Source organism: Bidens hawaiensis, unplaced genomic scaffold, assembly GCF_021521415.1.
Source record: "Bidens hawaiensis isolate Kalapana, Puna unplaced genomic scaffold, B.hawaiensis_p1.1 tig00004743_1, whole genome shotgun sequence".
Taxonomy (NCBI): domain Eukaryota; kingdom Viridiplantae; phylum Streptophyta; class Magnoliopsida; order Asterales; family Asteraceae; genus Bidens; species Bidens hawaiensis.
Window position 1 is genome coordinate 1,113,278 of NW_027491293.1, and position 14,219 is coordinate 1,127,496.

General features: G+C 34.5%; 1 protein-coding gene and 1 pseudogene across 2 annotated transcripts; one reads left to right on the top strand and one right to left on the bottom strand.

Moving 5' to 3' along the window:
• Nucleotides 1-393: 393 nt before the first annotated feature.
• On the top strand, nt 394-3,950 carry LOC143627863 (mitogen-activated protein kinase kinase kinase 1-like). The gene is made up of 9 exons (XM_077097581.1): nt 394-1,290; nt 1,385-1,469; nt 1,543-1,605; nt 1,721-1,878; nt 2,024-2,096; nt 2,186-2,245; nt 2,997-3,107; nt 3,311-3,504; nt 3,650-3,950. Exons 1-8 carry the CDS (start codon nt 437-439, stop codon nt 3,491-3,493), a joined length of 1,587 nt encoding a protein of 528 aa, XP_076953696.1. The 5' UTR covers nt 394-436; the 3' UTR covers nt 3,494-3,504; nt 3,650-3,950.
• A 1,043-nt stretch (nt 3,951-4,993) lies between these two features.
• Nucleotides 4,994-6,968, bottom strand: LOC143627823 (uncharacterized; annotated as a pseudogene). The gene is made up of 4 exons (XR_013152653.1): nt 6,863-6,968; nt 6,677-6,764; nt 5,269-5,421; nt 4,994-5,171 (listed from the first exon to the last, which is right to left on the bottom strand). The product of XR_013152653.1 is annotated as an uncharacterized LOC143627823 (transcript).
• Between the last annotated feature and the right edge of the window lie 7,251 nt (nt 6,969-14,219).

Sequence of the window (14,219 nt, forward strand, 5' to 3'; positions counted from 1 at the left end):
CCGTCTAAAAAAAAGTCACCTAGATAGTTAAGAAAAGTTCCAAACGCTATAAAAGAACTGCGCAATTGACTTTTCTTTTAATTTATTTAACGAACAAACAAACGATGTAATTAATTAAAATATAATATGTTAGATAATAAATGAATTATTAATTAAATTTAAATATTAGATAAGAAAAGAAAGAAAAAGTTTCTCCATGTAGGAAAGTTCATTGAATAAAAGTGGTAATGTCTGATGTCTATCTGTAATATTATTAATATTGATATTAATATTATTATGATATTTTGCAGCACCACCGGTCCACCACCGCGTTCTTCTTCTCTCTTGACTCCAACCCACCGTTTACCCTCCACCGGCAGTCAACCAAACCCTAACCTCAATTACTCACACACACCTTCCAATTCCATGACTTAACACACAGATCTTCATCTCCCAAATGCATCACCTAACTCAATTTCTCGTCATCAACTCCCGGAAGAAGCACAACAAGAGGCCACCACCAAAGCCAAGACTAGAGCGCCTGAACGCACGGAAGAACATCGACTACGACCTCCCCACAACCTCCGGTTCCTACTCAACCGACGAGGTTTACTCACGCCGCTCATCGGCGGTCCGAGGCACGCAGTCACTTGACGTCATACCTACCAGCTTCCGGATCGACGGCAGTGATGACGGACAGCTTGATGTTGTTTACCGTAGCCTAGGGTTACAGAGTGCTGAAGATTTAGGGATTCCGGTTGATTCATGGCAAGCTAGTAAGATCCGGTCCAGCTCCGAGCTTATTCCGGTTCAAATTAATCATCAACATGTTGAAATTAGGGTTTCGGAGGATGAACCAGAGAATAATAATAATGAATCTGATGTTGTTAGGGTTAGGGTTAGTGGTGGTAACAGAATTGGGAACGGGATTAAAGGCGTACGGCCGCCGGTTCTTTCGCCTCCGTTGTCGTTGATTCCGCAGCAATTTGATGGTGGAGGTGAATGGGATATTGTTAGGAGCTTTGCTGGTCGTGAAGGTTTTAGTTTGTCTGATGAGGAGGAGGATGCTGATTTGGAGAATGTTAGTACGATGGTTGAAAGGGTTACGCTTTCGGCGTCGTCTTCGTTTACGACTTCTAATGATGATGATTCGTCTAGTACCACTACGGAGCCTCAGGTTGTGTCGCCGAATGAGGTTGGTTGTACGATATCTGCGAACGGAAGGTTTAGACATATTACTATTACTCATTGGCAGAGGGGTGATTTGTTGGGGCGCGGGTCGTTTGGGTCGGTTTATGAAGGCATTTGCGAGTAAGGCGTAGTATATAATTGTCCGGTTAATGCATTATAGCGTTATTAGTGCACCCGATAACTTTTTAACGGTTGTATTGCTTCTTTCTTGTAGCGGTGGATATTTTATTGCTGTAAAGGAAGTTTCTTTGCTTGATCAAGGTGAACTGGGAAGACAGAGTGTTTTCCAGCTTGAACAGGTAAGCCCTTTAATATCTTAATTTGTGTTTACCAGTTTATGATTAATGATGTGATCTTTGTTTATCTTTCCAGGAAATTTCTCTTTTAAGCCGGTTTGAACATTATAACATAGTGCGATATTATGGGACTGATAAGGTATTTCACTTTGACTTCGATTGTTACAAACTTTGTCTACAAATTAGAAGTTAGTTGTTTAAGCTAGCTTTGTACTGCCAGTGTGGTTTATTTTTATACATTGTGTGTGTCTCAGGATGAATCGAAGCTGTATATATTTCTTGAGCTTGTAACGAAAGGTTCTCTTTTAAGTCTCTATCAAAGATATCATCTTCAAGATTGCCAAGTTTCTTCATACACGCGCCAGATCTTACATGGTCTGAAGTATCTGCATGACCGCTGTGTGGTGCACAGGTGCGGTAGAACACAACTGCTTTTAGCCTGAAATAGTATTAGCATGAGTTATTCTTTTATACTTCATAGTTTCATAGATGCTAAAGGATTTAGCATCCCGCTACTCGCGGGTCTCTAAGATCAATTTTTCTTGCTTCTTTTTCAGGGATATAAAATGTGCAAACATATTGGTTGATGCTAATGGCTCAGTGAAACTTGCAGATTTTGGGCTGGCAAAGGTTCCTCCGCTATTCACTTATTAAGTTATGTTTTGTTGTTGATAGATCTCTGTATTTCTTGTGATTAAACCTTTCCCCATCTTATATAGGCAACCACGCTCAATGATGTGAAGTCATGCAAGGGAACCGCATTCTGGATGGCTCCTGAGGTACGTCTCATTACACACACACACACACATCTCAACTGAGGAGTATTCATAACTGTGAGCATATAAATTAGATCATTGTGGAGAACTGGTCATTTGAATTGCTAGATGATATATGACATACCTATTACTCAATTAGGTTTTATTATTATTTTGTGCTGTTTACAGGAAATTCTATAAATATCCAATTAAATCTAAAACACTAGGGATTGAAGATAACGGTAGATTTGATGACAGACGCACAGAACAAATGTAGAAAACCAAATCTAAAATTCTATCTCAAGTAAATCTATTGTCGTTACATGGGTATAATATTTGTGTTCTTGTAGTTAGATACATTGATAAATACTTCAAACGATGTATGTTTTGAGCTTTCTATGACCTGTTCATAACATAAATACATAACTGTCAATTGCAATTTAAATCATCTTCTCTATGGATGTTCGGGAGCTTATATGTGTAATGAATGACTTCACTTTATCATCTTTAAGAAACAAGTTAAAACACAAGATTATTCTCTCAATAAATTGGCCAATTAGTCACTTAGGATTCTGGGACCACACATAACACAGTCTTATATGTCATTCATTCTTTTATAAGCGTCTCTTCAATAGTTATGTTTTAATTATGTAAAAGTTGCAAAATATGCAGTAGTTTCTTTACTAGGTTCTGCAGTATTCAAATAATATTTTCTTTTCAGTTTTTAGATGTTTTAAGGTGTTAAGTTCTCATCATGAGTCAATGAACTTTTCAGGTTGTTAATTTGAAAAATAAGGGGTATGGACTTGCAGCAGACATATGGAGCCTTGGCTGTACTGTCTTGGAGATGTTGACTCATAGAATTCCATACGCTCCATTGGAATGTGTACGCACTCTCTCTTATTTCCATATTGGTTTCTTCTTCTGTAGGGATGGTTTGTTGGCTTATTTGATCAGTCACCTGCCATTATTTTTCTCCTTTTTTGACCATTGGTTAATGCTCTGAAATGAGATTTTCCACCACTGTAAAAACTACATTGGGTCGTACAAGTTAAGTTGATTGACAGCAGTTACTGTTGTGATGAACAGATGGCTGCATTATTTAGAATTGGAAATGGTATTCCTCCACCCATTCCGGATAGCCTTTCAAGAGAAGCAAAAGATTTCATATCTCAGTGCTTTCATATTAATCCAGCAGATCGACCGACTGCTAGTCAGCTTCTGAACCATCCATTCGTTAGAACGCCACTTCCTTCTGGTTTAATTTCATGAACAATAATGAGGTAAATACATTCTCATTTAAAAGACTATCTGTATACCTGTACTTATGCATATCTATACCTGTACTTATGCATATCTAGGTGATAAGTATGTTACTATATTTCGCACGTAGTTTCCAACATATCTTTCAATGCCTTTCTGTGACAGTTGCGACTGCAAGTCTTTTGGCTGTATTTTCTGGTCTCGGGACATATTTCTTCACTGGCATCTATCTTTATCTTTGGAGTTATATCTCTTGATTTTGTGAGGAGTCCTCGTCCTCTGGCATTGCTGTTTAGTCTGTAAGTTAATTCTTTTGATAGGATGATAATATGCTTGTTAAATGTAGTCTAAAATGTAAAAAGAATGACAGTAAGATTATGTTTGATCACATGATGATTAAGAAGCATTATTTTGTAAAGTGCACCAATCTCCGTTATCCAACTTGTTATGACTCGGACATCGACGAACCAGGATATTCTACGACTTTTTGATTGATAATAGCGTGTTGGCTTTTATTGGCCCTTGAAGTATGATGTGTAAGTTTTTTTTATTTGCTACATCTCTAGCATAGGATTCAGTGGCTTGCAGTTGTTATGGGTTTATTGTATAAACGTAGTCATGTAACCAACTTCTGGCTGGTTTTGTATGGTACAATCATAGTGTTTTCTTTCATATTAAAAACTATCTAATGTCGAATTTAATGTAAATTATACTTGGAATAAGTTTTGGTACATTGACAGTGGAGTATTTGGACAGTAAAAGCTGAACATGTGTAATCAGCATAACAATTTTAGGTCAGTGTTTGTGAAATCACATAATTAAATGGTTTTCGTTTTTAGAAGTCGTGTCTCCTATGAATGGTTTTCATTTTAGTTTCTCTACACTAAGATCATTGGTTTCAAAGAAGTTTGCAAATGTCATTTGAAATCCTAATACAAACACCAACACTGATGCCTCAACTACTGTCTAGTCATGCATAAACTATCTAGAAATGGATCAACATGTTGTAACCATTGGTATAATTTAATCTCCACGCTTCCTCCTGTGCTCCCTGTCTGAAGTCAGAGGTTTATAAAAATAAAATTACTCCATGCCCATGATACTCACAACTGGTTTTTGTCAAGTAGCTAGTCAACGCCATTTTTAAGGATACTAGGTCCTTGTGAGTGTCTGCCAAACCCCTAGATTAACTTGTAAAGTTGTAAGCATTAATGTTGTAGTGTTTCGTTATTATGACAATCCTAGACTGAGCACCATAGTTTTACAGTTGAATAACTTGGAAACTTGATCTTGCAATCAATATCAATGGAAATGGGATTACACATCCCACTAACAAAATCATGGTCAATAACTCAAGATTAAGTCACTTGCAAAAGTTAACTGTAATGTGGATTACCCAAAGCGTGCGCACACAACTACATCCCTACATATTCCTAAGATCTTGATACGACACATAAACAGCAACCAAATGGTCATATACAACCACAGGAGAAAACATCTGCTGAAATATAACTCGAATCAAATCACTTTTAACCTCAAAAGGTCCAACTCACTATCCCATACCGTCACTTGGATTCATCAACATAGACATGTACACGCTTCATTACTCATTAACAAATACACAAAAGCAAAACCACAAGTGATCTTAGCACTTCAATCCGAGTGAGATGTCCAATAAACAAGCCCACTGCACAAAATGCCATAAGGACTAAAAATATTTAACAGCATGTTCCACATTGACAGTGTTAAAACAATAAACATATTGCAAGTGAACAAAGAGTTACCTGATTAACACAAACACACACTGCAAAACACCAGCAGTTCCTGTCTACGCTGATGGGCCTTCAGGCACAAGTGCATCTTGTATCAACAACCCTACCGATGCTGCCAGTGAGACGAAGGACACAACATAAGCTAGAAAAAGCCAAAGTTTCAACCTGCAATATTACACAGTAAAGGTGAGATATTTGTATGAAAATCTAAATTTAATGACATGACAACTTCCCTATTGAAAAAACAAATAGAAATTCAATGTTGGTTGACAGTTATATTTCGACCATAAAGTGTTTCACTACAGATGATTACAATAGGTAAACTGACAAACTAGATCTAATATTATTTTTTAGGATTGCATTAACCACCTTATCCTTAGCCTTTTCCCTGAAAAACTATTAACGGGCATATGCAATTTGAGACTTCATTGGCTAAAAATCGGTTTAGTACAATATAGATATGGGCACTAATGTGTGGAGTCCAATAAAAAAGTAGAAAAACAGTCACTCGTTGTGCTATAACAGTTAACAAGTTGCCATAAGTGGCAGCACATCAAGTAAGATATGCACACACCTATAAAGTTTAGACTATTTAGCTTTGCGAGTATGATGTCTAATGCAGCATAAACAGAAGTGATCAATAAACAAGCTTAAAAATATGAGAAATTGAGAATTACATAAATATTCAGGATCATTACCCTCATAATGATAATATTAATAATGTACCATCACCAAAACAAACCTGTCTTGTAGAATTACTATATCACTATTTCCAAATATACAAAACAAGACTATTCTTATCTACTAAAATGAAAACATAAATATCAGTAATACCATATCCATAATCCATGTACTGCGATTAGTCTCCTACCCCTTCATTTGTGTCCTACATTATTTAAGGTTTCAATTTCCTTCATGACAAGCATCACGGATAGCAGGTGAGCAAGACAAAACAACCATCAACAATAAAATAAACGACACTTATCTTTCTCAATCACCATCATCGTAAAGATGAATGCTCTTATCGGACTCAAAATAAATTAGTTCTTGCATAAAAACGTACACGATAGAATCTAGAATGCTTCAATATGTAAGTCATCACATGTCCACACATCACTACTAAAATAGTAACCGAAATTCATTTTGCAGCAAACATAGAGACATCTAAAAGATAACAGCTTGAACAATTAGTCGTGAAATTATTGATCAAAATCATTAATAATGTAAGATAAGTATGAGAAAGCTCCATTGTGAAATTGGGGCAAAAGCCAAACCCCAAAACTGTAGAGATTCATAATAATAATATTAGGAAACATGGATTGAATTGCAGTATTATACAATTAGATCACATAACAAGATTAAGCTGTGAAATAAGAAAACCTAACAAAATAATCCAATAAAATTGAAAAAAAAAGCAAACCTCCATTGGCCATCTTCATAGGGAGAGTAATCGATGTCATCTCTTCTAACGCAATTAAACATCAAAGCAGCCAAAGATGCAAATATCCCTACAATACAATTCAATAATTAAACATAAAACCAGATAACCCATCAATCGATTAAACAGATAACTTAGAATCAAATAAGAATAAGAAGCCTAACCCACCGGGAAGGTAGTGAAGAAAGGAGACTTGAACAGCACTGCAGACGACGGCGTCCACCCAGAACCACCATCCCGCACCGAATATTCCCCACAGTTCAGACAATTCCATTGATCGATTCAGTCTTGTTGAGTACAGTACAGGGGATGCGTGTGTTCTTTTCTACGATGGAAAGAAACATACAACACCACCTGAAATTGGTCAGCTTTACTTTTACTTTAATTAGCTTAGACCTTTGCCTTTCTCATCATTAACAACTTATTACGAGAAAGTGTGTGTAAACGAGCCAAACTACTCAAGATCACTTTGTTAAAAAGCTTCATCGACTCGAGTTTAAACAAGCTTGAGCTTTATCTCTATGTTAAAAGTAAGTTTAAACTTCACTTATCGAGCTCGCGAGCCTACCATTTATCTACTTATATAATAATTTTCAAAAAAAAATCTACTTATATAATAATTTCTATGAAAAAATAACAACATAATATATATTATACTATATATAAAATTATAATTGAAAACAAATAGAATAACTAATTAATAATAGTAAACGAACCGAACTTGAGCTTAAAAAACCATTAACGAGCCGAGCTTTTTGCACCAGTATAGAAAACTAGAAACCTGTGGTGAAATTTATAGTTAAAGTGTTTTCTTAAAAAATTGTCTAAAAGGTTTATTTTTAAGGTTAGAAAAATATTTTTTATGAACATATTTGTTTTAGGAGGTGTTTGAGATTTCTTATAACTTTTCAATAGGTAAATAAGTTATAAGTTGATGAAAATAAGCAATCCTAAACACCCCATTATTTTGAAGTTGTTTACAATTCATATTTTTTTTGTTATAACCTGAAACAAAAAAATCTATTAACTTTTGCCTTGAAACGATTTTATTAAAATGGCTACACTAAATTAAAGGATATGTTTTTTTAACAATAAATTTATATCTATCTAAAATCCCTTTAACCTTGTATTTGTAAGAATATAAACTCATCACATTTATTTTGAAAAAATTAACACTATACCCGTAGAATAGTAGACCATTAGGTCGGTTCTAACTCATTTGTATTAAAACAGACAAATAAAATACACTTACGATGATACATATAAGGCAATATTTTTAATGTTTATCATTTCTGTTTGGTAGTACACATAATTAGTAGATTTTATGGTTACATAATTTATATGCTTTAATTTGGTCAGAGCTAAAGTAGCAACACTCACGTAATACCCAAACAGTACTGACTTGTCATATGATTCGTTACATGAAGAAGATTTTCTATATGTGACGTGTGACAAAAAGAAAATAGTTGTATGGGTTATATGAGGGGTAAATCATGGCAACGAGGTGTTGATTGATAAAGAAATGGGCAATGTAACAACCGGCAAAGTCACATGGCCTGTATGATCATGTTCCACCCTATTATACAAGCCCGCATGATGTGCTACGAATGTTGTCTAACTTATATTTAAATAATATGCATATTCCCTGCACTTTTTAATACTTTTGAGCTAGTTTTTGTTAAATATTACTCGTATAATGGAGTGATTTTACTTGAAACTAACGGGTAAAACTTCAAGCAAAGTTTATTTGTTATGATTATCAATTTTTCTTAGAATTAGTCTTATATGTTATTTATCTAAGTTAGTTACTTCAATAATAAACTTGATATATTTAATTAAAAAGAAAAAAGAAAAGATCAGTCATGAAAGGGCCGTCCACTTGTTTAGTTTGAATTAATTGTGCTTAACTTTGAATTTAATTGGCCTTTTTTGTGATGCATGGAATTAACAGAAGGAATTATTTTGATTTTTGAATCAAGGAAGCATTAAGGAGGCTACCAGCTACTTTTAATGGGTTGAAACAAAATAAAAAGCAGCAGCTATAACGCACAAGGACAGGGCAATGCCAAATGGGATAATAATCAATTCACTTGGATTATTGAGTGAAAAATATATGGGTCGATCAAGACACGGTTCAGCATGGTACGATTGGGCTGGGCCTGATCAAACAGAAAGAAAAGAAAGGATTTTAACTTGCAGCAAGTCAAAAAGAAAGATATAAATACCAACAGAAGTGGCGGCTGTTAAAGGTGGACACGCGAAAGATTTTCTGGGGAAGCGACTTGGAGATCAGTTAAGAGGCTGCCGTTAAAGAAAGAGAAGAGTTGTCTTTGGAGGCTACTGTTGGAAAAGAAGAGTAATCTTGGAGCAATAATTCAACTTCATTCATCGTGAAAGATTACACGAGCATATTTAGTTTGAACTCTTTAGATTTCTTTCTTTCAATTTCTTGACATAAACGCAAGTAATTTTACTTCGATTATTATTATTATTATTATTATTATTATTATTATTATTATTATTATTATTATCAGTAGCTAAACCGATTGAACTAACTAGTGATATTTTAACGATTGTTTCAGGGGTTTTAACAAGTGTATGTTGAATTTCTATTGTCAAGTTCTATGTTTTATGAATTAATTTCGTGTATGCTCCTATGACTTATTGTAATGTGGTCAATTGTGTCTCGAATGATTCTTATTGCATGAATTGGTTTCGTGTAGTTTAGGGTTTTACGCATGAAATTGTTTACTTGGTGTTTGCAGTTTTGTTATGGATAGGCCAGTCATAGGACTATTTTTCTAACCATAGTTAATCCCAGTACTTCACATTTTGAGAGTCTAACAGGGGATCTTGAGATAGACTGTCTTTTTTTCCTTAGTGGTTTATTTAGCCGTTGCGAGACATCGATCGGACGACTAGATTCGCTTTCGATTAATTTGTAATCTAAGTTATTAAAGTCATTAAAACTCAAATACTCCTTATATCCTAGGTTTGTTACGAGGAATAAGCGATTATTGAGACCAACATGAGATTGATCATTAGGGTACTTAGAAATTCTACCGTGATTATCCCGCTTTCTAGACATGCTTAGGGATTTTTATTGAGACCGATAGGAAATCTGGTTATGTGCGTTCGTTAGATTCCTGAATCCCGTTAAGTGTCGTTAGGATACCTTACCTAGGTGGTTCCCTTGCCATATCTGTCAGTTTCGCGCGAAGTTTCTGTTGTCTTTGTCATCAAAATTTGTTTATGTTTCGTTTTTCAGTTAGTTAATTAGTAAAATAATTTCTAAAATATATTAAAAACATTTTTCAGTCAAATTTTAGTTTAGTCGATTCTTAGAGTTGTAGAACGTGTCCTTGTGTTCAATATCTGGACTTCCTGTGTTTGTGCTACACGCGACTGGGACACTTGCCAATTGTGTGAGCTTAGTTAGGTTTTCCGTTTTTAAAACTTAGTGTCGAATTGCAGTATTTTAAGGATTATATTTTAATTAGCTTTTCACACATCAGATGTTGATAGGCTTTGATGTGCAGAGCTAATTTGGCATAATACAACTTGTATGATGTGACATGGAAACTGTTGTACACTTTTGAGGTGTTGTTTGTGTAGCAACACCTTGCGATAAAGCAAATACCTTTGACGACTAGTATAGAGGTGATATATACCTTATCGGATAATCTAATTGATATACGAGTATGGTGATGACGACAATAGTTAGTGAATTAGAGAGTAAAAACACAGCTAAAGTTTTATATCAAAATTATGAATGAGATTACAAGTTTACAGCACACATATGCGTGTGTTCTTTTGTCAATTAGATGTAAAATCGCATATATCATAACAGCAAGTGGTGGTATTAGACCACTTGATGTCACTATCCAGGAGATTTTTCTGTCGCAACTAGGACTTACCATTGGCAACTAGTAACCTCTTTATGGGACCACTGGATGATACTATCTATGTCGACGTCATATGTTTTTTGGTCGCTTTGCTGCTTCCCAGGTGTTACACCTACACCTCAAAATTAGTTTCATATATAAACAACACGTAATGTCACGTATGTTTGCTATCTCATTTGTGTCTTACCATCTAGGGATGAACTTGGTACATTACCCCTATCCGTACATGTACCCGATTGTACCTGTACTGAAAATCAATAAAAACATGTATGAATACCTGTACCAAAATTTTCGGTATGGTACGAGTACGGGTACGAGTACGAGTATTGGTACAGTATTTCAGTACGACACCCATTTTTGTACCGCTTTGCTTTTTTATTTCCAAATCTCTGACAATCTTGAAACCGGTTCCTGTATGGGTAACGAACAACCTAAATTAGTCTGGGTACCAGTACTCGTACAGGTACGTGATGGGTACCAAATTAGTACAAGTACCAAACTGGTTGCCGATTGAAGGATAAGATAGTATTGAAGAACCCTAACACGGTCGCCAACTTTAAGTGGTGTGTTTGTTTGTTCAAGTATTGGATGTTATATTATTTAATATTGAAGAAGCAATTGGTATTTGTTCAATAATAACATTGTGAGAGAATCTACATCTACATATATACTATTAAAGTAAAACAATTTTTCCACATGTTATTCAATTAGAGTAGCTAACTAGGATGCAAACTATTACTATTAACATTTATAGAATTATTAACGAAGCTACAAATGTAACTTTAAATGTTATATTAAATGAGATATTTAGATATTTCTGAATTATAAAATTTTATTTATCATTATTTATATATTATGAAACCATAAGGTATTTATTATTTATATTATTAAATTTAATTTTTTTGTTATATTTTTTAACCACCTGTGTATTACACGGGCTATACCCTAGTTTATTTTATATATTAAATATAAAGAAGCCTAATTAGACCCCTACATATTCAAAATAGGTACAAAATACCAAATTTACTTGTACCGTCCTAGGGATGAGCAAATTCGGTACTGTCGGTACCGAATCGGTAACAAAGTTTTGAGTTTCGGGATCGGTACTGTACCTGTATGGTACCTGTATTTCTCGAATTTTACCTTCAATATCAGTACCGTTCAAATACCGGTACCAAGAATTTGTGATTTTCGGGATTGGTATTTTCGATACCGGTACAGTTACGAGCTCATCCCTATACCGTACCTGTATCTGTATCCGATTGTATCAATACCCATACCGAATAAGGTAAACCGGTACGAGTATAGGTACATGTACGATATGAGTACGAGTACGGGTATTTAGGACAAAATGCTTATCCTTACTTCCTTCCAACGCTCACACACCCTGGCCTTCACGTTGCAGATGCTTCTATAATTAGATAAATTAATCGATCAAATAACTTAAATACAATATATTCTTATAAAAAATACGGTATGTTCAAACTGGTGGATTGATGGTCGGTTAAAATTAGAATAATCAAAACATATCTATCAGTTATAACTAATACATTGAGCTACTACTACTATTTATCAATAGTATCTCATACTGCGAATACTCATAGTATTTGATCATGCCTTCTTCTGCGCATACTATGAGTTCATGCAACTAAGTAACTACTCTCAAATTAAGTATGTGCATGCTAAACTCTCTGAGTACTAGGTTTGCGAGAACTTATTGTTGTGCGAGTACCAGATGAGCGAGAACTATCGTGCGAATACTAATATACTATCATAATTAAGCGCATACTCAACGGCGAGAGCTTTAACATATGCGAGTACTAGTCATGTGGTTACTTGAAGTGTGCGAATACCTAGAATACGAGTACTCAACTGTTGGAAATCGAGACCCAAACATGAACACACAACACATGATATTATTATAAAGAACAAAAGCCACACATAATACAACAACCCTGCACCCCTATTTATACTAATATAAACTCGTTTCATACTCCAGCGATAATTCTTAAATATACTCAAAACAAATTATAAATTAAACTTTATCTCCAACTCTAGCAATTATCTCCTAAACAATAAATTAACCGTTTAATATATTATCTAATCTTTATATTTATATTTTTTATGTTTGAATTGTTTATTTAATTCACCCCTTGTACTTCTCGTTTGTTAATATTAACCTTCGTTCATATATTAAATCAAGATTATATCCTTCAACATGCTCTTCGTGATCTAATACCTAATGGTGGTTGGACTTTGTAATCATGTTAACAACTCGCCATTGGAACTTTATGTGTCCAAGCACATTGAAATGGTGATTTCTAAGTGTCACACCCCGACCAATGAAGGCGGAAACATCGAGGCGCGACATGATTGCTCATTGCACAATGACACTATAAAGTTACAATATTTAAACAACTCATTTAAATCCATATCATCATAAATAACACAACAATTGTTCATACAAAATGCCAAATAGATAGATAAACAAATAACTTGTTCTTTTATTTTCTAATATCCTAAAGCCAAGATAATAAGTTTCTTCAAGTAATCCAATCAAGCTAATATCAAACCTGTAACATTGCATAACATAGAGTTTGTCAACACGAAGGTTGGTGAGCAATTTTCATAGTTTTGGACAATAAGTATATAGTATGAAATCCACAACTAATATATGAAAACAATAAATAATAGCAACAATTTAGATAATAAAACCGTCAATAAGAATACATTGACGACAATAATGAAATCGTCAACAAGAATACATTGACGACACCTTTCTATATGGGGATACCATATATACTCGGAATTAACGTATGATCATACTTTGATGAGGCTACCCGCCTTAGCATTCAAGAGGCTACCCGCCTTAGCATTCAAGAATTTGCACATAATCATATAAAGCATATAACACCAAATCGAGCATTTATTTAAGTAAACATATACAATACGTGTTGTGGTTTAAGACTCAAGTATAAATCATTTGAATTTGAATAAGTATGCAATGCCACCCCCAAAATGAAAGATGGAAAACGGGGGATGAAAAAGTACTCACATTAACAAGTAACTTGAAAGATAGTGTCGTGAATAATCGGAGAGATCGGTTTAACGAGTAAGACCTATATTAAACGGGTCTTGTGTTAGTAGGTAGTCTTGGAAGGGTTTAAAATAAAATACATGACAAATAAAGTAAATAAATAAAGCTTAGGATTTAAAACGTAAATATTTGAGAAATTAAAGAAACGAGTTTTGTAAAATAAGTTTACTCGGAACCGGGTCTCAGTATTCTATTCAGTAGTTTTTTTCTTTTTTTACTCAACCTATGTTAAGTAATAATGTGGGTTAAAATGCGATATTGCAAAACCCTTGGTTATAAGAATACCCAAAACGAGGTTTAAACGAGTGTTCGGGTTTGTCGGTTCGAGACTTGATAATTGACCAAGCTCACAGTTAACTTCCCAAAATAATAAATGTTATGAGATAACTCAATAAAATCAAAATAGACTTAACCAAGTATGTAGTTCTATTGTGAAGAACCTTAACGTTCGTTAAGCGAGTATACGACCTTATCGGTTCGAACTTGTTATAAGATCAAGTTGGTTACCGACATGCCAAGTATG